We start from the raw sequence: 24997 nt of genomic DNA, 5'->3' as shown, positions 1-24997 counted from the left end.
CTCAGCCTTGAATTTGAGTGGGAAACTCAAGATTGAGCTAAAATGTGAAGGAATTGCAAGGGTTTTGGTAAAAGGAGAGAGCATCATAATTTTCAGAAAATTCCAGCCAAGCCCTTCTCCATTCTAAGAAATTTTGAGAGTTTTGTTTTAATTCTTGATGTAGGCACTAAAGAATTGACTCAATGCCACATCAAAGTCAAAGTTTAAGTGGGCTAGGTAGAAGATTGATGTGAAAACACCTCCAATTTTCAAATAATTGGAATTTCCCACTATCTTTTAATTTTTAATTTTTAATTTGGTTTAATACAAAACTTAAATCTATTTTTAAATTCAATTTCTAAAAATGAATTTGAAAAATTGAAAAATTAATTTTGATTTTAATTAATTAAACAATTTTTATTAATTAAAATAATAATTTAATTTCAAATATTAAATTAATCGCACACCTAATTTTGAACATGAATATTATTCATGTATTTAATATTTAAATAAATATTTAAATATTATAAACTCTTTAAATTTGTTAATTTTAATAAATCGTTAATTATATTGAATATAATTATACAAACCCTAATTACAATTTGAACACTTCAAATTGAAAACCCCTAAATTCAATTTTGAACATTTCAAATTGAAATCAATTTGAACACTTCAAATCGAAATCATTTCAAATTTACTCAATTTACTAATTCAATGTGTTCGTGTTTTACGAGCTAGTAGAGAGACCTTATGGACCTACAAATCATGAGCTCCAACGATTTGAGATTAATTCGCTAAAACACTTTAGACTTAATTAATCAATATTCGTTAACTACTGAGTCACACCACTATTGCTCGATAGTTGCACTCTCTTCACTATAGATATATTTGTGTCTACTTGATTTAACCATAATTAGTAAGTCGACCCTTCACAGGTTGTTCGTAATAACGGTTGGGTCAAATGTTGTTTTACCCCCGAAATTACATCTTGCTACGTAAGTTCCACTGATCCTCTAATGAATAATTGGTTTTTGATCCATTCACTAATGAATAACTGAATCTCTCTCAAGCCAATGAGAAGGTGGAGCCCTTTGTTCAAGACCTGGATTCAGCACTTAAGAGAACAATCTTTCTCCTATCTCTAAATTAGGTATGCGTGAATTCCATCTTGCACCCTATATCTCCAACTATCTACCCGGTCTTACCCCTGAAATGGGAGGCTTATTGAGCCGCCATTGTTGAGTTAACTCTCACCTATGAAAATCTATGTATAATCCCGAATAAATAGGAGTTCATAGTTAGCTCAGAATTAAGATCGAGCTACCTAGGTCATCAATGTGAAATAGTCAGTCTTAAACAGTAAACAACGTTATAAAGTAAGAGTGACTTATTTCTTGGTTCAACCTTATGCAAACTCATTGCATAGGACACCCCCACTTCTCAGGTCAATACATGAACGAATCAGGATCACTTCGTTTGTAATACCTTACAACAAATTGTAACAACTACAGAATGGGTCGCATCCGATAGTGTTACCAAAATAAGGCACACAACCTTATTCGTATATTATAGATCGTTTTGGCTATTTATTCGAACTTGATTCATCTTTATGTCTCCATATAAAGTTCAAGTATTCATGTGATAGCCATAGATCTTAATTTATTGAATTTAGTCTTTACAAGTACAATTATAAATTCAATAACAACTTTATTGAATAAATGTCAAATAACATTTTTATTGATAATAGAAAATGTTTAACTTTACAAACTACAAGTTTTAAGACATACAAACCAACAAAGAAGGCAATGGAGGACGAGTATAATGCTTTGATGGAAAATAAACCATGGGTGTTAGTACCTAAGGCAATTGATAAGAAGGTCATGGATTGTAAATGAGCTTTTAAAATTAAAAGAAACTCAAATGGTTTTATTTCTAGGTACAAGGCTCAGTTGGTAACCAAAGGGTTTCATCAAACTCCTAATATTGATTACATTGAGACATTTAGTCCTTTTGTTAAGCCGATTACTATTAGAATTTTCGCTTGCTCTTATGACGGGTTGGACCATTTGTCAGCTTGATGTTAATAATGTTTTTCTTCATGGCTATCTTCACGAGTCTGTTCATATGGAACAACCCCTGGATTTCGGGTCTCTGGGTCCCAACCTTTGGTTTTTCATCTCAAGAAAACACTTTATGGTTTAAAACAAGCCCCTCATGCCTAGTATGAGTGGTTGAGCTCTTGTTCACATCATCTTTCTTTTGGACTTTTCAAGCTGATAATTCTTTGTTGATTCGTATTAACTCTACTGCTTGTTGTTATGTTATAATCTATGTTGATGATATTATTGTCATGAGCAACTTTTCACATGAATTGGATGCCTTAGTCAATTCTCTACATTCTACTTTTGCTTTAAAAGATTTTGGAAAACTTAGATATTTTCTTGGAATCTAGGTTTCTTATCCTATTACTAGAGGTATGTTTCTTTCTCAATCCCAATATATTTTAGATCTCTTAAACTGTACCAAGATGGCTGAGGCAAAATCAATTGCCACACCTATGGTTAATGGTCCTATTCTGTCTGCTTATCGAGATGAAAAGTTTGATGATCCTCATTTGTACATAAGTGTAGTTTGTGCATTGCAGTATGCTACACTCACACATCTAGAAATTTCTTACAATGTTAACAACGCATATCAATTCATGCACCCACCAACTAATCTTCATTGGTAGTTAGTTAAACGAATTTTACGTTATTTAAAAGGTGTTTTGGCTCATGGTTTCTTACTTAAAGGCTCAACTGATTTGACTATGTATGGTTTTGTTGATGCTAATTAGGCATCGGACCCTTAAAATAGAAAATTGACTTCTGGTTTGTATGTGTGTGTGTGTGTGTGTGTTTTTATGGAAACTTGGTTACTTTGGGTTCCAAGAAACAATTGATTATATCTCATTCCAGTACGGAGGCAGAATATAGGTGTCTTGCCCTGATGGCTTGAATAAACTTTGTATTGATTTATCTCACCCTCCTACTTTATGTGTGACAATCTTAGTGCAGTACATTTAAGTGCTAATCCTATTTTGCATTCTAAGATAAAATATGTGGAACTTGATATATATTATGTCCAAGATTTGGTATTCCGACAGAATATTGTAATTCATCGCCATCCTGCATCTGAACAAGTAGCTGCAAACCGTTTTCAGCTACTAATTTTCACAAATTGAAAAGCAAGCTTAATGTTGCTGCTGCAGCTGCCATCGGTTTGCAAGGGTGTTAAGGAAGCCCACTGACTTTGGCCAATTTACGTTTATCGTTCTTTCATGTAAGCCTATAATATAAGGGCCCAACTATAACAGAGTTTGTGACTATTTTATTCTTCTATTACCCGAGGTATTATCTGATAGACCCTTAATAACCAAAGTATATGATAGAAAAAAGAAAGGGAAAGAAAATAAGCAAGTTAGGAAAATATTGAGAGAATATAAGGGCTAGGGAATATTGTTAGTTAGAGGAGGAAAAACAGAAAAGAGAGAGAGAGGGGGGGGGCCCACGGGAAGGGGAGAGTTATTTGTAAGGGTCATTGAGGCCATGAGAGTCATTGGCAATTTTGTATCAATTCTTATATGTTAAGACTGATGGGAGAGAAGGGAAGCTCTCAAATTCTTCCCTACTATTAATAAAATAAGGAAAGGCATTCCAACCTTATCAACTAGTATCAGAGCACTCACCTGGGCATGGTGGGAAAGATGGAAGCACGATTAATTGCTATGGAAGAAAAACAATTGGAGATGGAGGAAAGGATGAGTGTGCAGTCGAAGGAGGTTAAGGATTGGATGGGTAGCATGTCGGCTCAAATGGTCTTAGTCTTGTCGAAGATAGAGACGATGAGCAACCCAGAGAAGCATTCCCCATCATCAGAAAGAACTCCAACGAATAAAGGGAAGCAGGTAACAGAAGGATCTTCGTTAAAAGCAGAAAATCAAGAGGGAATACATGCACCTGGGAGCAAGGAGATTCCGTTGTTTGATATGCACTGAGGAAACTTGAGGTACCGATCTTCAAAGGGGAAGAAGATGAAAATTCCGACGGTTGGTTACATAGGGTAGAGAGGTACTTTGTGGTAAACAGACTATCAGAGAAGGATAAATTAAATGCATCTGTGTTATGTTTGGAGGGGGAAGCGCTCGACTGGTATCAATGGGAAAACGATTGGTCACTGGTGAGCAGCTGGTCGTAGTTTAGAGAGTTATTTTTTATGAGGTTTCGGCCGGCGAGTGAAGCAGACCGTTACGCTAAAGTAATGCGGCCACAACACAAGACGACAGTAAGGGATTACCGGAGGAAGTTCGAATGATACTCTGCTGGGCTGAAGGAGCTAGCCGATAAGGCCTTAGAGAGTCAATTTGTTTGTGGGCTTAAAGGGGAAATTCAAAGCGAGATACAGAAATTGAAGCCTGAAGGTTTGAAGGCCAAAATGCAGATGGCCCAATTGATCGAGGAAGACCAATTACTGCAACGGCGCCTAGGTAAAGGGGCTGGGTCGGAGGGGATCCACAACCCGAATGCGAAGATGGGGGGAAGTACGAGTGGATCGAGTAGCCGTGGATCAAACAACCCGATTAGTCGAACTATCACAATCAACCCAAATCGAGGAAGCTCGGCCGAGTCGTCTACCACGATTGTAGCGCGAGGAGAAACAGGGATGAAGGGGGTCGGCGACGGCTCGTTTCGAAGACTATTCGATGCTAAGATGAAGGAGAAATGAGATAAGGGCTTATGCTTTAGGTGCGACAAGAAATTTAGTTTTGGTCGCGCTGTAAGAAGAGGGAACTGCAATTTATGTTTGTTCAGGAGGGGGAAGATTTAGCAGAGGATGGGGAGGAACCTGATATCTTTGAGTACAAACCAGACAGAACATCACCGAAGGACGCGAAGGAGATTGCGAATCTTTCTTTAAACTCATTGGTTGGGCTGAGCTCACCAAAAACGATCAAGGTACGGGGAGTCATTGGTGATCGGGAGGTTGTTGTATTGATTGATGAAGGAGCAACGCATAACTTCATCACCTCAGAGTTAGTCACGGAACTGCAGCTGCCAATATCGCTCTCTAAAGGATATGACGTAGTGTTGGGCTCGGGGGGATCCATTCAAACCACCGGAGTATGTAAAGGTGTGTATATCACCATTTTCGATTTATCAATTATACAAGATTTTCTCCCTCTACCGTTGGGCATGCGGACGTTATCCTAGGAGTAGTGTGGCTGGAAACTCTTGGGCAGATCATTTTCGATTATAGACTGTCAACCATGGAATTCAAAGTTGGGGAGTGGACAGTCCAATTACAAGGAGACCGAGGCTTGGTTAAGTCACAAATATCCTTGAAATCCATGGCCAAGGCAATTAGAGGAGGGGACTATGGGGTCTTGATAGAATTAAACAGCCTGGACTTGAACCGGGATAAGGCAGTAGAAGAAGAAGACAGTACAATTGAGACCATGGGAGATAAAACTGATGTACCTCAGGAAATTCAGTAGGTACTAAGGAAGTTCGAAGCAGTTTTTCAAACACCATCTAAACTGCCTCCACAACGAAGACAGGATCACACCATTGAGCTACTTCCAGGGGCAGGGTCGATCAATGTGAGGCCTTATAGATACCCACAATTCCAAAAAGATGAAACTGAAAGGATGGTCAAGGAGATGCTAATGGTAGGGGTCATTCAGCCAAGTCGAAGTGTTTTTTCTAGTCCGGTCTTGCTGGTCAAAAAGAAAGATGGGAGCTAGCGTTTCTGTGTTGACTACCGTGCCTTGAATAACCATCCCAGATAAGTACCCCATTCCCATTTTTGATGAATTATTAGATGAACTATACGGTGCCACAATCTTTTCAAAAATTGACTTAAAATCAGGGTATCATCAAATCCGAATTCACCCAAGGGACATCCACAAAACCGCTTTTAGAACACACGAGGGCCACTATGAGTTTTTGGTAATGCCCTTCGGGTTGAGGAATGCTCCATCTACTTTCCAAGCCATCATAAATGAAATCCTCAAACCATATCTTCGTCAATTCGCGTTGGTCTTCTTCGATGACATTTTGATTTATAGTAAGACATTGAAGGAACACATGAGCCATTTATCAACCACATAAGTACTTGGGGCATATTATTTCTGCACAGGAGGTATCGGCCGACCCATCCAAGTTGGAAGCAATGAGCAGCTGGCCTACACCACGTAATGTGAAGGAATTGAGGGGCTTCCTCGGCCTCATAGGCTATTGCAGAAAATTTGTGGCCAACTATGGCGTCATAGCCATGCCACTGACTCAATTACTAAGGAAGGGATGTTTCCACTGGAGTGAGGAAGCAGAAGATGCATTTCAACGTCTTAAATCTGCCATGATGTATGTACCAGTGTTGGGATTACCCAACTTTAACGAGCCTTTTGTTGTAGAGACGGATGCATCAGGTGTTGGGGTAGGGGCTGTGTTGATGCAAAACAAAGGACCATTGGCGTATTTCAGCCAAGCACTACCCCCTACTCATCGTTTCAAGGCAGTATACGAGCGGGAATTAATGGCCATGGTGTTTGCGATTCAAAAATGGAGACCCTACCTTCTAGGAAGACACTTCATAGTCAGGGCAGACCAGAAAAGCCTAAAATTTCTTCTAGAACAGAGGGTAATCACCGGAGAATACCAACATTGGATCGCCAAACTCATGGGATATGACTTTAGCATTGAATACAAGAGAGGAACTGAAAATTCGGCAGCAGAAGCTCTTTCTCGACCATCAACCTCATTGGAACTTGGAGTGCTCAGTGTAATGAAGGGGTTGAATACCTCTGTTTTTGTTAAATAAATGGGTGCGGATAAGGAATTGAGTGGGATCTGGCAAACATTGTTAACTGATCAGCCTGCTCCTACCGGGTACAGTATTAAGGGTGAATTGCTATGCTATAAAGGAAGGATCGTACTATCGGCCACTTCACCCACAATACCCCTATTATTATATGAGTTCCACAATAGCCCCATAGGAGGACACCAAGGAAGCTTGAAGTCCTATCAGAGGCTGTCCAAGGAAGTATATTGGAAGGGAATGAAGAAAGTCGTTCAGCAGTTTGTGGCAAACTGTGGAATCTGCCAGCAGGCCAAGTACTTATCCCTTTCACCAGCAGGCCTCCTATCAGTCCTACCCATTCCTGACAGAGTATGGGTGGATATCTCCATGGACTTCATTGAAGGGCTTCCAAAATCTGAAGGATTTGATACATCCTGGTAGTGGTAGACCGACTGTCCAAGTACGCCCATTTCATCACCCTAAAACATCCATTTTCTGCTAAATCTGTGGCTGAAGTATTTGTTAAAGAAGTCGTGCGCTTACATGGTTACCCTCGAAGCATCGTGTCCGATCATGACAAAATCTTTACTAGTTTATTTTGGGAAGAGCTCTTCCGTATGATGGGAACTCAGTTATGCAGAAGTACAGCTTACCATCCCCAGACGGATGGATAGACGGAGGTAGTTAATCTGTATCGAAACTTATTTGAGATGTTTTACTATGAGCAACCCTAAACAATGGGCTAAGTGGATGCCTTGGGCCAAGTTCTGTTATAATACCTCATTTCACACAGCTACCCAAGCCACTCCCTTCAAAGTTATGTATGGCTGCCCCCCACCTATACTCGGATACATGAATGGTTCTAGCTCAGTCAGCGAGGTTAGCATTCAGCTGCGAGATAGAGATATGATGATAGCCAAGCTTAAGGACTCGCTACACAAGGCACAACAAAGAATGATTAAGACGGCTAATGCAAAGAGGAGGGATGTGAAATTTGGCATAGGAGACTAGGTCTACCCTAAGCTTAAACCATATAGACAGTCATCTATAGCCAATCACAAGCATCCAAAGCTAGCACCACGGTTTGTAGGGCCATTTCAGGTGACTGATCGCATTGGGAAGACAGCATATAAGCTAGCATTGCCAGTCGAAACGGGTATCTACCCTGTGTTTCACATATCAGTCCTTTGAAAGGCAGACGGCTGCAATCTGCCTAACATACCAATTCCTCCTAATGTGACCGACAAGTTGAGTTTCATAGCACAACCTGCTGAGTTGTTAGGCATCAGAACTTCACCTTCCGGAGATCAACAAACAAAAGTATTAATTTGTTGGGAGAATGGAGACAAAACTGAGGCAACATGGGAGCTTCCAGACGTAATCAATGACCAATTTCCTGATTTCCACCTTGAGGACAAGGTGGCTCTTTGGGGGGCGGGTATTGATAGACCCTTAATAACCAAAGTATATGAAAGAAGAAAGAAATGGAAAGAAAATAAGTAAGTTAGGAAAATATTGAGAGAATATAAGGGCTAGGGAATATTGTTAGTTAGAGGAGGAAAAACAGAAAAGAGAGAAAGGGGGGGGGGGGGTGGTCATGAGAAGGAGAGAGTTATTTGTAAGGTCATTGAGGCCATGAGAGTCATTGCCAATTTTGTATCAATTCTCATATGTTGAGACTAATGGGAGAGAAGAGAAGCTCTCAAAATCTTCCCTACTGTTAATAAAATAAGGAAATTCCAACCTTATCATTATCTTGTGTGAGTGTATCTAAGGTAAGAATTTTTCTTCCCAAGACATTATATATATATTGTGCTTCTGCTCTTATTCAATAGATACAAAAGCTAGGATTTTTTCTTGCATTTATTATCTCTTCAATGACTCTCTACTCTATTCCTTCAATGGTGTGTCGTTTTCTTTAGTTTCAGTTCAAGAAATTTCTCCTTGTCAACTGCAAATAATACAGTGGCACTTTGATATATCAGTTAGCTTCTCCGCTCGACGACATAGCAGTGACAAAAATTTAGCTAAAAAATCACCCACTATGAGTAGTGTCCGCTCTAAATTCTGGTTATTTCCCCTTCTTAGTTTTGCTGATTGATCTTTCATATTTTGTTTGCTAAAAGGAACAATACTAAAGTAAAATAAAATCCCACCTGGTTTTGAAATTGGACTTTTTACTTGATAACTTTGGACTTTTACATTAACTAACTAGATTAAAACTTAGCCCATTGTTACAAATTTAGTCCTGTTTTGTTACGAATATAGTAATAAATCCAAAGTAATAGTAAATATAACATAATGAAAAAGAATTTATAAATATAATAAAATTTAGATTCAACTCTCATAACTATTGGTGATAGACCATATCATTAATAGGAGTATCAGAGATAGAGTCTAATCTTGATAGATTTGGTTATATTTGCAATTATTTAAAAATATTATTACACGATTAACTATTAACCCTAAAAGTGCTAGCCATTACCATTACCCTAAAACATATTTCTATTGCATGCTATGTTGAATAATCGAAGAATTGTTTTGAACTCCATGATTATATTATACATGCATTTTATGAAAACATAGAAAATATATTTCAAATAATCAAGTTTATTTAAACAATATGGCAGTCTAGTTAATTCAATTAGTAGGATCTAATTAACGAAATTCACCCAAATCGATGGTCTCATAAACACATGAAATTCAAATAAAAAAATGAGCAAAGAAATTAATTCTATTTTTTTGTGTATATCGTTCTTTCGTATAGTTTAAATCAAGATTACATCAATTTGTGTAAAAATATTGAATGATAATTTAGAATTTAGCAACATTATATTATTATTATTTAAGATTAAACCAAACCTTCCAACAGAGATGGCCAAATCTTCAGCAGAGGTTGTAAAGAATCCGGCATGAATTTCCGAGCAAACAGAAAGCATAAGGAAACGGTGTCGTTTCCATTATTATAAGTACAATTAAAACCGAACCGAACCCGGTTCAAAAGCTCGACCGAGACCTCCCGCCTCCCGAATCTTCCAGGATGCGGACCATTTTTGGACCAATCAACCCAAGTAACGGTTCTGTTGGAATTCCGGTCCGGCATAACAATATTAACCAACGTAGGAATGTAATGCTCGTCCATGTAACACGGTGGGCCGCAGTGATCCCGGAAAATAGGATAATATGTTTTGTCAGAGATTATCTCAACGGCCACCGTTCGATCAACTTCAAACCACTGTGATCCTTTTCGCCAGTTGGCAATCGACACGATCGGAAACATCTTGGGGTTGTAACGACCACGACCGATTTTTCGAGGATCATCGTAGGAAGAAACGAAGGTGTGTTGAGCATTAACAAGGTAATTATAGATAGTTGTGAAGTTGTAGAGAGGAATACAGGTTTCGGAGAGGAGGATGAATCTTTCGTTTGAGAAGTCGAGAAGGGCGTTCGCTAGAAGGCGGCGCTCTGCGTCGATCATGGAGGGTCTTCCCCATTGCACTGCCTATTTTCATTCAAAGTGCAAAGTTTCATAAACTTTCTTAGAAGTAGAGACAATGGTAGTATAAAACAATACAGTCACTAAAAAAAAAGCCTTCGTACATATAATAATTGAATTTATAATCTTTTTTGTGCTACGAGTTCTTCAAAAACATAAACAGGCTATATTTATTTATTTTTTTAATTGTAAAATGCATAATAAGAGCATTTAGAATTTAAAATTAACTAAATAATTTTGAATGTTTTGTTTTTTAAAAATTACTTTTTATCAAACCTTATACGTAAAGTGCACACTAAGAGGCGAAATCAAGATTAGATGAGTGTTGAGAAATCAAGGGTGGAATGGAAATGAGATTGTGAAGTATGAAAACAGTGGGAAAGAGGATTGGGTGAAAATTATGACAAAACGGAGTGAGTTTAATATTACACATTAAACCCAAAACGTTCAATCCAAACATGAGGTTTGGATTACATTACATTACAAATTCATTCCATTAGGTGTCCCAAACAATCCTTAATTATCAACATCATCATAACTCAATTGATTAAAATATATATTTCAACTAAAGAGATTCAAATATCTCAAACTTTGAACTTTATATATGTATAATTATTTTGGGTTGTGATTTAATCAGAAAATATCACATATTCACTGTAGCCTAGGTTGAAAATTTTAAAATCATTCACCAAATTGAAACTATAAAACAAAATCATAGAATTAAATTAAAATTTGTTGTCAAAATAAACACTGCCTTAATTTAGAGAGCGAGAGAATTTTTTTTTTTTAAATGATAACACAAGAACAGCTACCCGAATATAGTAATGAAAAGAAAAATAAACTGAGAAATAAGAAAAGAAAGGGTTTAACCTGACCTGGCTTGGGATTCTTCTTCCATAGAAAACAGAGTTTGGAGGTAATGAAGAAGAAACATTATACAATGGATGAGTATGCACATAAATTGAAAACAAGCCTTCATGGCCTTTAAAGAACATTTCCCACAAAGGAGCTAAAGGCAATGCCCCTTTTATCAGAAACATGAAAGCAATTTTTGGCACACGTTCATATGGAAACTCTTTGATCATTGGAACCATGGACGCTCTCCAAAACACCTCATCATCCCTCATGCTATGCATCAGAGGCGGCTCTACGTTTGCCTCCAAAAACTCATTCATGTCGAGCTCAACCGAAGGGGACGGCAGTTGAAGTGGTGGGGGTGACGATGAGGCTGGAGGTTGTTGCTGCTGTTGTTTGATAGACACCAGTGTTGATGATTGTGAAGATGGCAAGGAAAAGTTAGGGAGATGGATATTAAATGATGAGAAGCTCTTGAGGTTCAAACTGATAGCCATTCCAAAGGAGAAGCCAATAAGTAAGAAGAGAAAATGGAAGATTTGGGAAAACTGAGATGGAGAATGCTTCAGCTGATCATTAGCCATTTTGGTTTTGGCTTTTGATCAGGCTCAAACTCAAGAGGGTGAAAGTAGAAGAAGAAGATGATGAAGAGAGAAGAGAGTTGGATGAGTAGTGAAAAAGAAGTTACTTGAACCGAAAGTTACTAAGAAATCACGTGATCTCCACTCCAAAAGTCTTCTTTGTTGGCTTTGTTCCAAGAAGGGCCATAATTAATTAACATGCATAACATCCCCCGAATGAAAATACTGGAGAAACTATTATAAGAAAGAAACGAGAGAACAAAATTTGTCTGACAATTTCATACTGTTTGATATATAAGAGAAAAATTGCAAATGATAATGTGAAGATGTTCGATATTATGATATTATGATCAGTTAAAAGTAATAATTAGCTAAAACCAAAGCCATCAGATCCATTAAGCACCCGAATTCGATATTGTGATGTATGAATAGTTGTTTGGGATTAACTTTGATAATAGCTCTCTAAAAGTCTTCCTTTCCATTGGATTTGCCATTTCCAAGTAGTTGACTTTACACCCTTCATTCACACCCCACCATCGTTTTAAGGATTCACCACGTTCTTCCTTTTGCTTTCTTGGTTACTCTCAACTCAGGAAACAATTTATTTTCTCTTTTGGTCTCTTTCCTAGTACTCAAAAGAAAAAAGCAAAACAGAAAACACTAACATGTTTTTAGTATAAATGCCTTTGTTTCTAAGGAGTGATGTTTTTGCTTTTAATATTTAAGTTCAAATCTATCAACTAACATCAGCTCAAAATTCACCATACTTCCTCGACTTAAATTTGGAACCACCACTCCAAAATATATATACAAAGATTATCAAAAAAATGCTTCATATCAATATCAGAAACCAGATAATCCCGATTATGAAACTCTGTTTCTGAAATGGACATCCATTCTGAAACATATGAATCTAAAAGCAGCCCCAAACATACACCAAAAAAATCAACAAATTTTTACTGCAGAACTAATCATGGCACATGAGAATTTGGAGATCAAACCAGTCATTATGTCAGAATGTTCTGCAGCAAATCTGATTCGGGTTTTTCGAGCTATAAAAGGAAATCGGGTATAACTGTCTGTGAAGCCACGGGTACCGAAGCATCCCCACTTTGTTTAGCTTTTTGCTTACCATGCCGCTGACTACTCGTTCGCTTGCTTTTTTTATGAGCTTGATCCTTTTTCTCACTGCTCTTTTCAAGACTTGACTGTTTGCCATCTTTTCCGTGATGTCGATGTGTTCTTCTCAAACTTGTATCTACCATATTGGAGGATTGCTCTTCAACATCACCTAAATTTTCTTTTGATTCAGAAAGATTATCAGCATTCTGTTTCTCCTTTCCTTTTCTCCTGCTAGAGGGTTTGGAAGTTTGGTTTGTTTGTGAGGAAGTAGGCCTTGCATCACTACCCACAAGAACATCGCGTACGGCATCAGAAAGCTGTTCATCGTTCAACTGGGGCTTCTTGCTTGTAACAGGAAATTCATCTCCTTCATCCAATCTCACCACCACAGGCCTAGGCTTGGCTGAATTAGACTTTTTCTTTAATGCAAGTGACCGTTCTGCAAGCTTGACAAGGTGGGCAGCATCATCATCCAGATTATCTTGTAACTTGAGTTCGTTGGCTGGTGGATAATCATTAGAGGCATCATCAGTCTTATCTGATGGAAGATAATACAGTCCATGCCGCTTACGGTGCTCAGAAAGAAGAGATGTGGTTGCTTTTGATGATTCAGACTCTTGCTGGCTCTGTTGAGATAATATAGATGAATCGACCCTTTCCTCATAGAGAGAATTTCCAAAAGAATAAGAGCCTTCTGGTAGCTGAAGATCACTACATATCATTTCCAAATCATCAAGATTCTCATTAAGTATCAATCCTTCGGGAATCGGAACCCTTTCTTGAGCATTTATTGACATTGGGCCAAAGTCGTCGGAGAAGGCTTCAAGAATCAGTTCAACTATTTTGGAGATTTCAGCAAGTTCCATTTCTGAACTCCCATCCTTTTCATCTAGGTCATCAGGGATCTGTTGCCTAATTAGCTCAATAAAATTGAGCAAGTTTCTAGATCTCTCAAGCAATTCAACATCATGGCTCCACGTTAAAGGGCCCAAAGAAAACTGAATAAAGTTCAACAACTCAATTATTGATCCAAGAGATGAACTATTATCCTCTAACGATGCAGATGTACATGTCTGGACATGAGACAATGTCCCCCTATCATTTTCCGTGAAAGTAACTTTTGGTGGTTGATTAGACCCCCTCGGGTTGAACTCTTCAACCTGTTCACAAAGATCAGACGCATCATGGCATTCCCTGGCAGAGATAGATTCTGAACCATTCTCTACCAACGTCTCAACATAGGAAGAGGAGTCAATATTTTGCTCTTGAATGTAGGAATTTAAACAAAAAATTGTCACTTTAAATGCTGACTGAACATAAACTGCTCTAACTGACGGAGGCAAAAGATTACTGCGAGGCTGTAACAATGCCTCTAGGAGTTCGAATGGCTTGCCTGAAAACTGCACATATTGTCCTGACACCCAAGCAGCAGCTGATAGAATCCTATGCATGAAAGGATTACCAAGTAATGCCGGATCAATAAGCAGATCACGGCCGACCATGACAAGAGTAGGCCTTGCATCTTTGACCCTCATACTAATATCTATAAGCTGATTTTCAATTTCCTCCCCTTTTCGGCAATGTGGGATCCTCGACATTTCTCCAAGAAGTGACACATACCAATCAAAGTCGATAATGATTTCATACACATTCTCACCACATGTGGCTAATATGGACCCAAGAATTTCATTACAAAACTCAGGATCAGATTTAAGCGCAAGGTTCACCAAAACTCTGCAAATTTCAGCTACATTATTATCAGAAACCATAGCCATCACAAGCCGCAAGGATTCAAATTTAACATTTGGATCCACATCACTTAGAGATTTTATTACAACCTCTTTATTCTCCAGAACTGCCCATGAGTGTTTTGGCACAAGGATTGAAAGAGCGTGCAATCCAAGATACTTGAGATTCGGATCATCGTCAACCAAAAATTCTCGAGTTCTCTCAACAGCAAGTCTAACCGCTGATTCAAAGTCAGACAAGCTAGTCACCACAGTCCTAATGCACTCAAACATCAATGACTTAGCCCCTGTTCTTCTCATATGCTCAGTTATAGGTTCAACAATTTTCCTAGCCAATCTAGGCTCCAATGGAGCAAGATTCTTAAATATCTTCAAGACTTTAATCAGCACCCAATTGTTCTTGCTATCAGTCAAAATCCTATAAAATTCAGGTGCCAATGGAAGATAAGATCTAGGGTCCTGGGAAGCAAGCTCACAAAAGACCCCAACAACTGCAGACAAAATCCGAGGATCCGAACTCTCTAAATTCTCAACCAAACGCTTAAAACACACTCTAACAGCATCTGGGTATTTCCCAAAAACCCTCAAAACCACACCAATTGCCTTCTTTCTAACAAAGACCTTACTACTCGATAACAATGTAAAAATCTCAGGTGTCAAGTCCCTAGCAAGATCGGTAGTTGCAAATCTCGACAAACAATCAAGAGCAAGACTAACCTCGAATTCATTGGTGCTAGTTAAATCCTTCCTGAGCTGGTTGGTGATGAGGAGAAGAACTGGGGTGGCTTCGTGAAACGATTGGGACGCAGCGAGATACCCGATCTTCTTTTGAGCGAAGCGAGAAGATGACATAACCTCGACTACATGGAAAGCAGCCCAGTTCATATCGATGCCGTGAAGGGAGCTGAGATAGGAGAGTTTTTGCAGAGCGGTGGACTTAGTTTGAGGGTCTGTAGATTTGATCTCGCGGCGAATCTCATCCATGGCTTTGGAGATAAAAGCAGACTCACCTATAAGTTGAAGGCGAAGGCCTTTGATAAGGTCATCGAGAGTTCGCTGGAAGAGAGTGTCCATGAGAGATGAACCCGCCATTGATAGAGACGAAACTGCTCACTCTAATGTCTGTTTAGACAATACCCAGATGGGAATTTGGGTTAGAATTTCATAGTTGAAGGGGTTGTTAGATAATTGGCGAAAGAAGGAGAGATCGGAGAAATCAATTCCATTCAGTAGAGCTCGATTGATGAAATGGGAAGGTGTGATTTCGGGAAGGAAAAAAAATGGAAGAATCAAACAAATAATTGCAGGCTTTTTCTGCAATAAGATTATGGGAATCGGAAGAGACGATGATCTGGATTTGGGTCTCAAATCCAATCAAGACGATGGATTGGGAATGTGGGCTTCGCTCTAATGCTGGACTGGACCTGTGTGGATCAATGGAGAAGAAAATTTCAAGAAATCCACAAAAAAAAAAAAAAAACAAAAAAGGATTTAAAAGGGAAGCCACTCTTTATCAGAGCCAGGTTTCGATCCTGGGACCTGTGGGTTATGGGCCCACCACGCTTCCGCTGCGCCACTCTGATTTGTTAAAATGTAATTTCCTTATTTTATATTTAATTTAAAAATCTGAGGACACTTTTTGAATATTAAAATTTGATGAGGATGAATTTACATTCCATACACTTAGGTGAATTGAGTAAAAAAAAAAAAATTAGATGAAAGAAATTTATACTTGATACTTCTTAAACTGCAGAAGCTAAATTGAAAACATATTTCAGATCTGTTTAATAATAATTTCGTTTTTTAGTTTTTTATTTTTATAATTTATATGTATTTTGTTCCTGTTATGTAATTATGATTTTCATCTGGATTAAATAAACACTTAATTCTTAGTCAAAGTCTAAAAAAAAAACAAGGTTTTTGAAAATTACTTCTTTTTTTAAGTTTTCAAAATTTGATGCGGTTTTCTTAAGAAAGTGGGTAATAAAGTAAATATACTTACAAATGAAAATAATGTTTATAAGCTTGATTTTCAAACATCAAACATCAAAAACCAAAAACCAAAACCTTATTTGGTAACCATTAGATTTTTTGTTTTTTATTTTTAAAAATTGTGCTTGTTTTCTCCCAAATTCTTAATCATAGGTTTTATATTTCCAAGATAAATATTTAAATTCTTAGCCAAATTCAAAAAACGAAAAATAAATCTTCGAAAACTCTTTCTTTTAGTTTTCAGAATTTAGCTTCAAAATTGATCGCATACATAAAATGTAGATAAAAATATTAGCTTTATGAGTTTCAATCTTATTAGATGTTTTGATGATAATAAATATTTTTATTAATAATTTTAATGTTCTAAAGTGTTCATAACATAGAGCTCTGAGAGTCAATTCCAACACATTTTAAATCACTTAAATTTGACATTAAATGAAAAAGTTGTGGCCAAAAGAAGATTAGAAAGAAAATTCCTATGTGGCGATGATATGGAATACGTGGACAAATCACGTGACAATGTGGTTGAAGAGATAGTGCATGTGTGGTGAATCAAATGAATTGGATCGCTCAAATTGTGACATGTGGCATTATTATGATCATTCCTTTTTAAACAATTTAAAAAGAAATTAAAATAATTGATTTTTAATTTTAAAAGGAATTAAAATAAAAGAAAAGAAAAAAGTCTTCCAACCGCTACTTCCTTTTTAAAAATGATATAATCTATTATTATTTTTATTAGGTAAAATTGCAAAAACTACCCCTAAAATATGATAGTAGTTACAATTATACCCTTAAACTTTTAATTTTAAACATCAATCCCTCATACTTATATAAATGTTAAAATTGGGTCAATTTGGGCCTTCAAACTTATATAGTTATATAAATTGTAATATTTATATAAGTTTGATGGTTCGATTTTTATCATTTATGGGTCCAATTTTTACGATTATTGTAAGCTTAAGTCCAATTTTAACTCTAATAGAAGTTTAGGATCCAATTTTTACAATTGAAACTTTGAGGGTGTAATTGCAACTACCACCATACTTTAAGGGTGGTTTTTGCAATCTACTCTTTTTGTTATCTTTAAAATATACTTCTTTTACTACTCAATCTTCACCCTTCATTTCTTCAAGCTTTCATCCAATTGCTATTTTCAAATCCTACTTTTAATATCCTTTTTAGGCTAAAAATCTCTTTAAACCTCAACAATCATCTTCTTCAAAAATTAATTATTATTGATTAAAAAAATTCTCTCATCTCCTAGTTAATTTGAAAACTTCTCTCTAATTCTCCATTGTTCTTCATTCTTTCAAGACTTCATTGTTTCCATAACTTTGCTTTCGTAAGAGAGGGTTTATTGTGAGAGAGATTATTTTGAGTGCCTAAAGTTGTATATCTACACTTTTGGGAGTGTTCCATTTTTGTGGGTTTTCAATTGCACAATTTCAATTGGGAATTTGTAATAAGGTGGGTGCACCTTGGGTTGACTGTAATTCTGAACCCAAAAAGGAAAAAGATTTTGTAGTTGTTTAATCTTGAACCCATTGAAAAAATCGTAATAGGTTGGCTCTTAAACCTGAAAAAAGGATCGACAATGGTTTGACCCTTGAACTCGTAAAAAGAGTAAATCTGTTTGATTCTCAACTATAAAAGAATTCATGCAGTAAAATAGCCAAGAAGGAGTTTTTGGGAGTGGAATAGGAATTTTGAATCACTATAAAAATCATTATTGTTACTGCAGTGTGATTGGTTGAAAATATCATAAAACTGCAGTGTGGTTGGCTGATTTTATTATAGGCAAAACTCGAGCAATGTGTTGTGAAACATGTCAAAGACATTATTCTTAACATTGTTACATGTCTGGCAGTAGTTTCGGCAGAATATCTTTTCCTTATTTGTCTGCGTTGATTTGCATATTTCCATGGTTGTTTTCCTTATTCTCCAACACATAATATTTATTCACTCCTAAAAGATATTCTCAAAGCTACTCTTATATATATTGTACTCTTATTCGTTTTTAGGGTTAGCCGCGTTATTAGAAAAATGTGTATTGAGAGTTTTGAGCTTAGAGTTTGTCTAAGTCTTAGCTTCTAGTATTATTATTGAAAATCCTTGTATTTGTCGTTGAATTTTTGGTTTGATAGTCATTGTAGAACTCGGGAGGAGTTTGATTTATGATATTATATTTAGGGGGAGCCAAAATACGTTGAAGATAATGAAAACTCATATTTAAGGGGAGCCCAAATTTGGTGAATGTAAGGGGATCTCACTCTTAGGGGGAGCCTAAGTATGTTGTATTGAGGGGAACTCATACGAAGCTTGGAAAAGCTTCTTTGTGGAAGTGAGGGGAGCTCAAACTTAGGGGGAGCCTAAGTTAAAACTGAAGAGATAGTTGTATGTGAGTCACTAAAGAGAGAGTCTATCATATAAGTACTTCCGTTGTAATCACTAAATCCTTTATATAGTGAAGTTTCGTTCTACCAGGCACACAGCCCCTCAGACGTAGGTGAATTTAAACCGAATTGGGTTATCAATTTTTGTGTCTTTATATTTCTGTTTGCTTTTGTGTTGCCCACTTGTCATACATATTGTCTGTGACATCGTGCTTGACATTGTACCCTATGTTAGATCCATCTTATTTTTTTCAATTGGTATCAGAAAAGGTTGACTATTGTTCATTGAGTATTCAATGGAGTCGATCAAGGAAGGAGGATCAACTACTCGTCCCCCTATGCTTGATGGAACTAACTACTTCTATTGGACAGCCCTAATGATTACTTTCCTTAAGTCCATTGACAGCAAAACTTGAAAGGTAGTTGTCTCTAGATGGATGCATCCCCAAGTTACTGACAAAGATGGCAAGGTCTCTTTCAAGCCCAAGAAGCACTGGACTGAAGTTGAGGATGAAGCTTCCCTTGAAAATTCTCGTGCTCTAAATGCTATTTTCAATGGAGTTGATCCAAACATTGTTTGACTTATCAATACTTTTGTTTCTACTAAGGAAGCGTGGGAGATCCCTCCCGTGGTGCATGAAAGCACCTCTAAAGTGAAGTTGTTTCATCTGCAAATTTGAATCTCTTAAGATGTTGGAAGATGAATGTTTTTCGAGTTTAATACTCGCATCTTGGATATTTCAAATGAATACTTTTCTCTTGGTGAGAAAATATCTTAAAAAAAAACTTGTTCGGAAGATTTTACATTCACTACTAAAAAGATTTTATATGAAAGTTACAACTATTGAAAAGGCCTATGATATTGCTATCATAAAGGTGGATGAGTTGTTTGGATCTTTCCAAACCTTTGAATTGACCTTTGATAAAAATGTGATAAGAAAGGAAAAGGTATGTTTCTAATGAAGATCAAACTCGAAATAAAAGCAAAGATACGAATGAAAATCTTGCTGATACTTTGTCCCTGTTAACTAAATATTTTAGCAAAGTTATAAAACGATTGGACAGGGGGTGCGAGAACTATCATACTTCACATGTCAAAAACAGCAATAGTAATAGCAACTTTATTATGCGCGAAAATTTTAAACCATCTGGAAGAAAAAGAGAAATTGAATGTGATTTAAGCAATGCTCAGGGCAGCAAAGATCAAAACTTCAAGTGTAGAGAATACGAAGGGTTTGGCCACTTCCAAGATGAGTGCCTAAATTATCTGAGAAGATAGAATAAAGGATATTCAGTGACTTTGTCGGATGATGAGTCTGATTCAAGTAGTGAATCTGATGAGGAAATTCGTGTCTTGACTGTTTTTGTTACATCTAATAATACTAAAGAGCCTGAAATATCTAATAAAATTTTAAGTAAAGCCTCAAGGGTATCTGATCATGCTTCAATCCATATTGATATCACTAAAAGAAGTCTATGAAATGTGGGAGGAAGACTTACAAGTTTTTGAGTTGCAGAAAGAATGGACGGAAAAATTAATTAAAGATAATCATCATCTATTAAGCACCATTTCTGAGCTGAAGAAAGAGTTGAAAGCATCAAATGTTGAACTTGAATTGATGTCAAAGTCTATTTGCATGCTTAATTCAAGCATAGATGATCTTAATAAGATCTTATCCTCTAGTAAATAATCATCTGATAAGCGTGACATTAGATTCAATCAGCATAGAAAATACCTTTACAAAGGTGAATCATCATCTTTAAATCACTTTGCTCCAGTCCAGGATTCACCAATGTTGACCTTTATGTCCAAGACAAGAAGAATGTCTCCAGTTCATGTAAATGATAAGGAGCGAACGAAATGGATTTGTCATTATTATGACAAAGAATGATACATTCGACTTTGTTGTTTTCGTGTGTATAGAAGAATCGGCCATACATCATCTTGGAATTATTCAAGAAGAGCATGGCTCGTTACAAACTCTAACAAATATGTACATAGAAACAAAATGGAATGGAGGGTTAAGAAAGCGAGTCATCAATCTGAGACAATATGTCAAGTGACTCTTACATCCTTACAATCATCTATCAAAGAAGATTGGTACTTTGACAGTGGCAGCTCCATGCATATGATAGGAGAGAAGAATTTTCTAACTGGTCTAAATTCATATGGTTCTTAACATGTTATTTATGGTGATGGTGCTAAAGGAAGAATTATTGTGAAAGGAAAACTTTGATATTTTGGACTTCCCTCTCTCAATGACGCTATCCTTGTGGAAGGCTTAACAGTAAATCTCATTAGTATAAGTCAATTATATGATCAGGGTTTTGTTCGTTGCTATAATGATTTTCTCTGAGAGTGTATTGTATAAAATAAATTGAAAAAATAGGTTCTAAATACAAGTGATGCGTTTAAGCTTTTATGCATTTAAGTAATTGTAACGCGTTGGGGCGTTAGATATATGCACAGAACGCACACAACTCCTTGTAATGATGTTCAAGTTTTCCTAAACCAGACCCAAGTATAAATCTAATTTAGGTTCCTGGTAAGTCCAGGGTCGAACTCAGGGATTCAGTTAACCAAATGCAGATCTTGCTTTGTATCTACTGTGAGGGTTTTCATAAATTAATGTGAGAAATGTATTATTTACACTAAATTGTTGTGCCTATGCAAGAAGATACAAAAGGGGAGTGGTGAATGATGGATCAAGCGAAAATAGAGTTTAAGGTAAGAGGACGCGTCGGTCTAAGATTAGTGTACACAACTAGGATGTCATGTGAATGAGAAGGGATGATTTGCTTATCTTTTGTTTATGCGTCAGACTTCATTCAACATTTCTCAACGTGAATAACATACAAAGCCTATCTCTAGGATGCATGCGTCTAACACAAAATGCAATAGACACCAGTAAGTCTATCTCTAGCTGTACTAGACTTCCTACTTAATGCAGCTTAGTTATTCTTTCGAATAGTCTAAATTAAAGATGCTTTTACCAAGTTGTCAAGTTGGCTTGAGCGTTAGAATGAAATTGTGTATAAAGTATTAATGCATTCAACATAAAAAAAAATAAACAATAGTAAGTATGATGGATCAAATATATGAATTTTATAAAGAAATAAGGAGTCTTTACAAAAAGTATATTCAACCAAATAATTCTGCACTCCAAGCACAGATATATGAACTTCACAGACATATAAACTCCAAACATCGTATATCAACTCAGCGTCCCAAAAAGTCCCATAATGATAATAATAAATAAATATAATAATAATAATAATAAAGTAAGAAAAAGTAGATGATGTGATGGTTGTCGTCAAATCACATAATCTTTTTCTTTGTTTTTTATAGTAATAATAAGAATAAACTGAAACTAATAAATATTATAAATTTTAAAACTCTTCTCTTTTTAAACTCCTAACTTTTCTCTCTCTCATTTTTAAATCAGAAGGAAACTGAGTCAAGCCAAAGAATATAATTTCTTGTAGTTCTTTGGCTCAATCTCGTTGTGTACAATCACTTGTTTAGGAAGTGGACGGAGTGTCTTTCTCAAGAGTGGCTTCCTCCGCTCTCTGACCAGCGGTGGTGGTGGTTCTCAACCCTTTTGATCGTCTCGACACCACAGCATAGCTTCTACAGAACTAAGACTATGACTACAATATACAGAGAGTAAAGATCTTGATAATTTCTGAACTTCTTAACTCTGGAGGGACTTCATCTATTTATAGGCATTGGACACGTCCACTTGGTGAATGGGCAGCATTAAAGTCCATTTCCTGGTCAGCATTAAAGTCCATGTCCTGGTTAGTTGCCTGACTCTTGGAAGCTTTTCAGATGCCGCCTGCTGCTTGGAAGCTTTTCAGACGCCGCCTGCTGCAGGTGCCCATACTTGCAAATGGTGATGTGACACAATCAGCCTAGAGCAATGAATCTTCTCTGCGTTGAACTCCCTCCGACGCATGGCCCTTGCGTTAGAGCTTTTCTTGCGGCACTTGTCTAATGCGTTAGCGTTAATCCTTGCGTTGAAATCCTGCAATACAATGCGTTAGTGCCGCGATATTTAGTAATAAAACTTCTTTTGTATGAGTTTGCTAATGTTTGAATAAATCCATGCGTTTCTTCTAAAAATGAGGAGAATTTATCATTAAAAACCTTAGTTGTTCCATCTTAAGAGTAAAAATAACTTCGTTTTGGCTTGCCCCCATGGGTGTCATGCGAGCATCCAACTACGGCTAAATGCCTGTTCCAACTAAACTCATGCCATTTTAAGGTTTTTTGTTTTTTTTTTTTGTTTTTTTGTTTTTTTTTTTTTTTGAAGTAATGACAGAGGAGTTGCGTTTAACATTCTTCTTATTTTGTTCCCTTTTCTTTATGATGTATTCGTTTGATGCATCTTAACTCGAATTTTCCTCATCCCCAAATTTGGAGATGAGCTATACTCATCCCAAATTTGGAGGCAAGCTAAATCCTCATTGCTAAAAGAGACAACATTTCAAAAGGCTTTGAGAGTCTGAAAGGAGTTTAAGACTTAAAACTTGCATGCGTTAGAAGGTAAACTTAATCTTTTTTAGAGAAGTTCAAGCCTTGTTGATTTTTCTAACGCCTACTCTATGCTTATAGATTTCATATACTTGATATCATTAAGGTTAGGCCAAGCACAAGACTTAGAAAATATCTAAAGAACAAAAAACAGGTATGCCAAAGTCAAACGCAAGGAACAAAATGATAAGGAATTTCTCATTCATTTTTATAAACCCACATGAAGTAAACAAACAAGTCAAGCAGATACAAAAGAATAATTAAATCAATATACAAAAATAACCCGACACCCCAAAACTCTATTGTGCTGGCGCGTCGTCTCTGCGTTCTTCCTCAGGGTCTTCATTCATGAAGCGCAAGGGGTTTCTGAGATGAGCAGGCAGTGAAGGCAGAGCAAACATTCCAACCAAGACCTGATTGATGTATTACGTTGTGTAAACAAATTGGTCTTACATCCGTCTTGTTTGCTGCCTTAGATAATCCCTTAGAACCCGATTCTGTTGCTGAAAACCTTCGATAGACGCGGCCAGTGGTCTGAGCTAATCACTAATAAAAGTTTTCAACTCTTCTAAGTTTGCGATTCGTTGAGGTAGTGTTGGTTCTTCACTTCTTTCAACTAGGTCTTCAAAATTTGTTGCGTTGCTTGACCCTAGCCCAGTTGGCTCAAAAATTATTGGAGGAGGCACCAAATTGGGAATTGGACTTAGTTGGGGCGAAGGAAGGGAATGAGGGATGTCTTAATCTCTATGAGTTGGTTCTTGGTGCGTTTAATTAGGACTCCCTTCTGGCGGGGCCAATGGTGAGTCATGGAAAGTAAGATTGAGGGGTGGTTGCACTTTTTCAGCTGGAAGTTCAGGCTCAGCTTCATGTTCTTCGTGCTCTGAAGCTTCATCGCTATGTTCAACAATCTGGACGCGTCTTCTTTTGAGGGCGCGTTTGGATGATCGAGGCTTGGGTGCCACTTCCTTGGCAGGTAAGGCAGGTTGATGCGGCGAACCGCAGAGTAGACGCCTTACTAACTTTATGTCTATCAAGCCATCGATATCTTCATGATCATCCCCCAGAAGGATACCCCCGCGTTCACATAGTGCACAGATCAGCCATGGAAAGTAGAGTTGCCCTTGTGGCTTAGTCTTGATGGCTTTGATCTGATCCCTTATAATTCTTCCAATGTCCAGAGGGATGCACTGCATGATGCAATAAGTAACTAGGACGCGTTCTTTTGATAATGTCTCATTATGCATTGTAGGCATGATGCTCCGTTTGATCAAGTAATACCACAGATTCGCTTCTGGAGTTAAATTCTTGGAAGCTAACATTTTTGCCCTGGTTCTTGATGTTTACCATTTGCTTCCAGGTTTGGCTACCTTCTTTAACGCATCTTCTAATTGACTTGGCATTGGCTGTTCCAAGATGCGATTTCCTTTCGCGTCCGGATTACTGTCAATGTTGAA

At 37.1% G+C, this 24997-nt stretch overlaps 2 protein-coding genes and 1 pseudogene across 2 annotated transcripts; 1 reads left to right on the top strand and 2 right to left on the bottom strand.

Annotated features, from left to right (window-relative positions):
* Nucleotides 1-3712: 3712 nt before the first annotated feature.
* Nucleotides 3713-6837, top strand: LOC150034568 (uncharacterized; annotated as a pseudogene).
* A 2681-nt stretch (nt 6838-9518) lies between these two features.
* LOC120083058 (glycosyltransferase BC10-like) lies at nt 9519-12420 on the bottom strand. Its single transcript, XM_039038581.2, has 2 exons — nt 11188-12420; nt 9519-10318 (listed from the first exon to the last, which is right to left on the bottom strand). The coding sequence occupies exons 1-2, from the start codon at nt 11749-11751 to the stop codon at nt 9668-9670; spliced, it is 1215 nt and encodes a 404-aa protein (XP_038894509.1). The 5' UTR covers nt 11752-12420; the 3' UTR covers nt 9519-9667.
* A 144-nt stretch (nt 12421-12564) lies between these two features.
* On the bottom strand, nt 12565-16022 carry DELTA-ADR (delta-adaptin). The gene has a single exon (XM_039038580.2). The coding sequence runs from the start codon at nt 15708-15710 to the stop codon at nt 12801-12803; it is 2910 nt and encodes a 969-aa protein (XP_038894508.1). The 5' UTR covers nt 15711-16022; the 3' UTR covers nt 12565-12800.
* Nucleotides 16023-24997: the final 8975 nt, after the last annotated feature.

The sequence above is a fragment of the Benincasa hispida genome, chromosome 8 (assembly GCF_027475165.1).
Source record: "Benincasa hispida cultivar pf3 chromosome 8, pf3_genome.v1.1, whole genome shotgun sequence".
In the NCBI taxonomy this organism is placed as follows: domain Eukaryota; kingdom Viridiplantae; phylum Streptophyta; class Magnoliopsida; order Cucurbitales; family Cucurbitaceae; genus Benincasa; species Benincasa hispida.
The sequence above is the reverse complement of the archived record's forward strand: the minus strand, read 5'-3'. Positions and strand labels throughout refer to the sequence as shown.

Coding starts and splice junctions, on each gene's coding strand:
- DELTA-ADR (XM_039038580.2), bottom strand. CDS start 15,710: ATGGCGGGTTCATCTCTCATGGACACTCTCTTCCAGCGAACTCTCGAT.
- LOC120083058 (XM_039038581.2), bottom strand. CDS start 11,751: ATGGCTAATGATCAGCTGAAGCATTCTCCATCTCAGTTTTCCCAAATC. Junction 10,319..11,187: donor GAAGAAGAATCCCAAGCCAG/GTCAGGTTAAAC, acceptor GAATGAAAATAG/GCAGTGCAATGGGGAAGACC.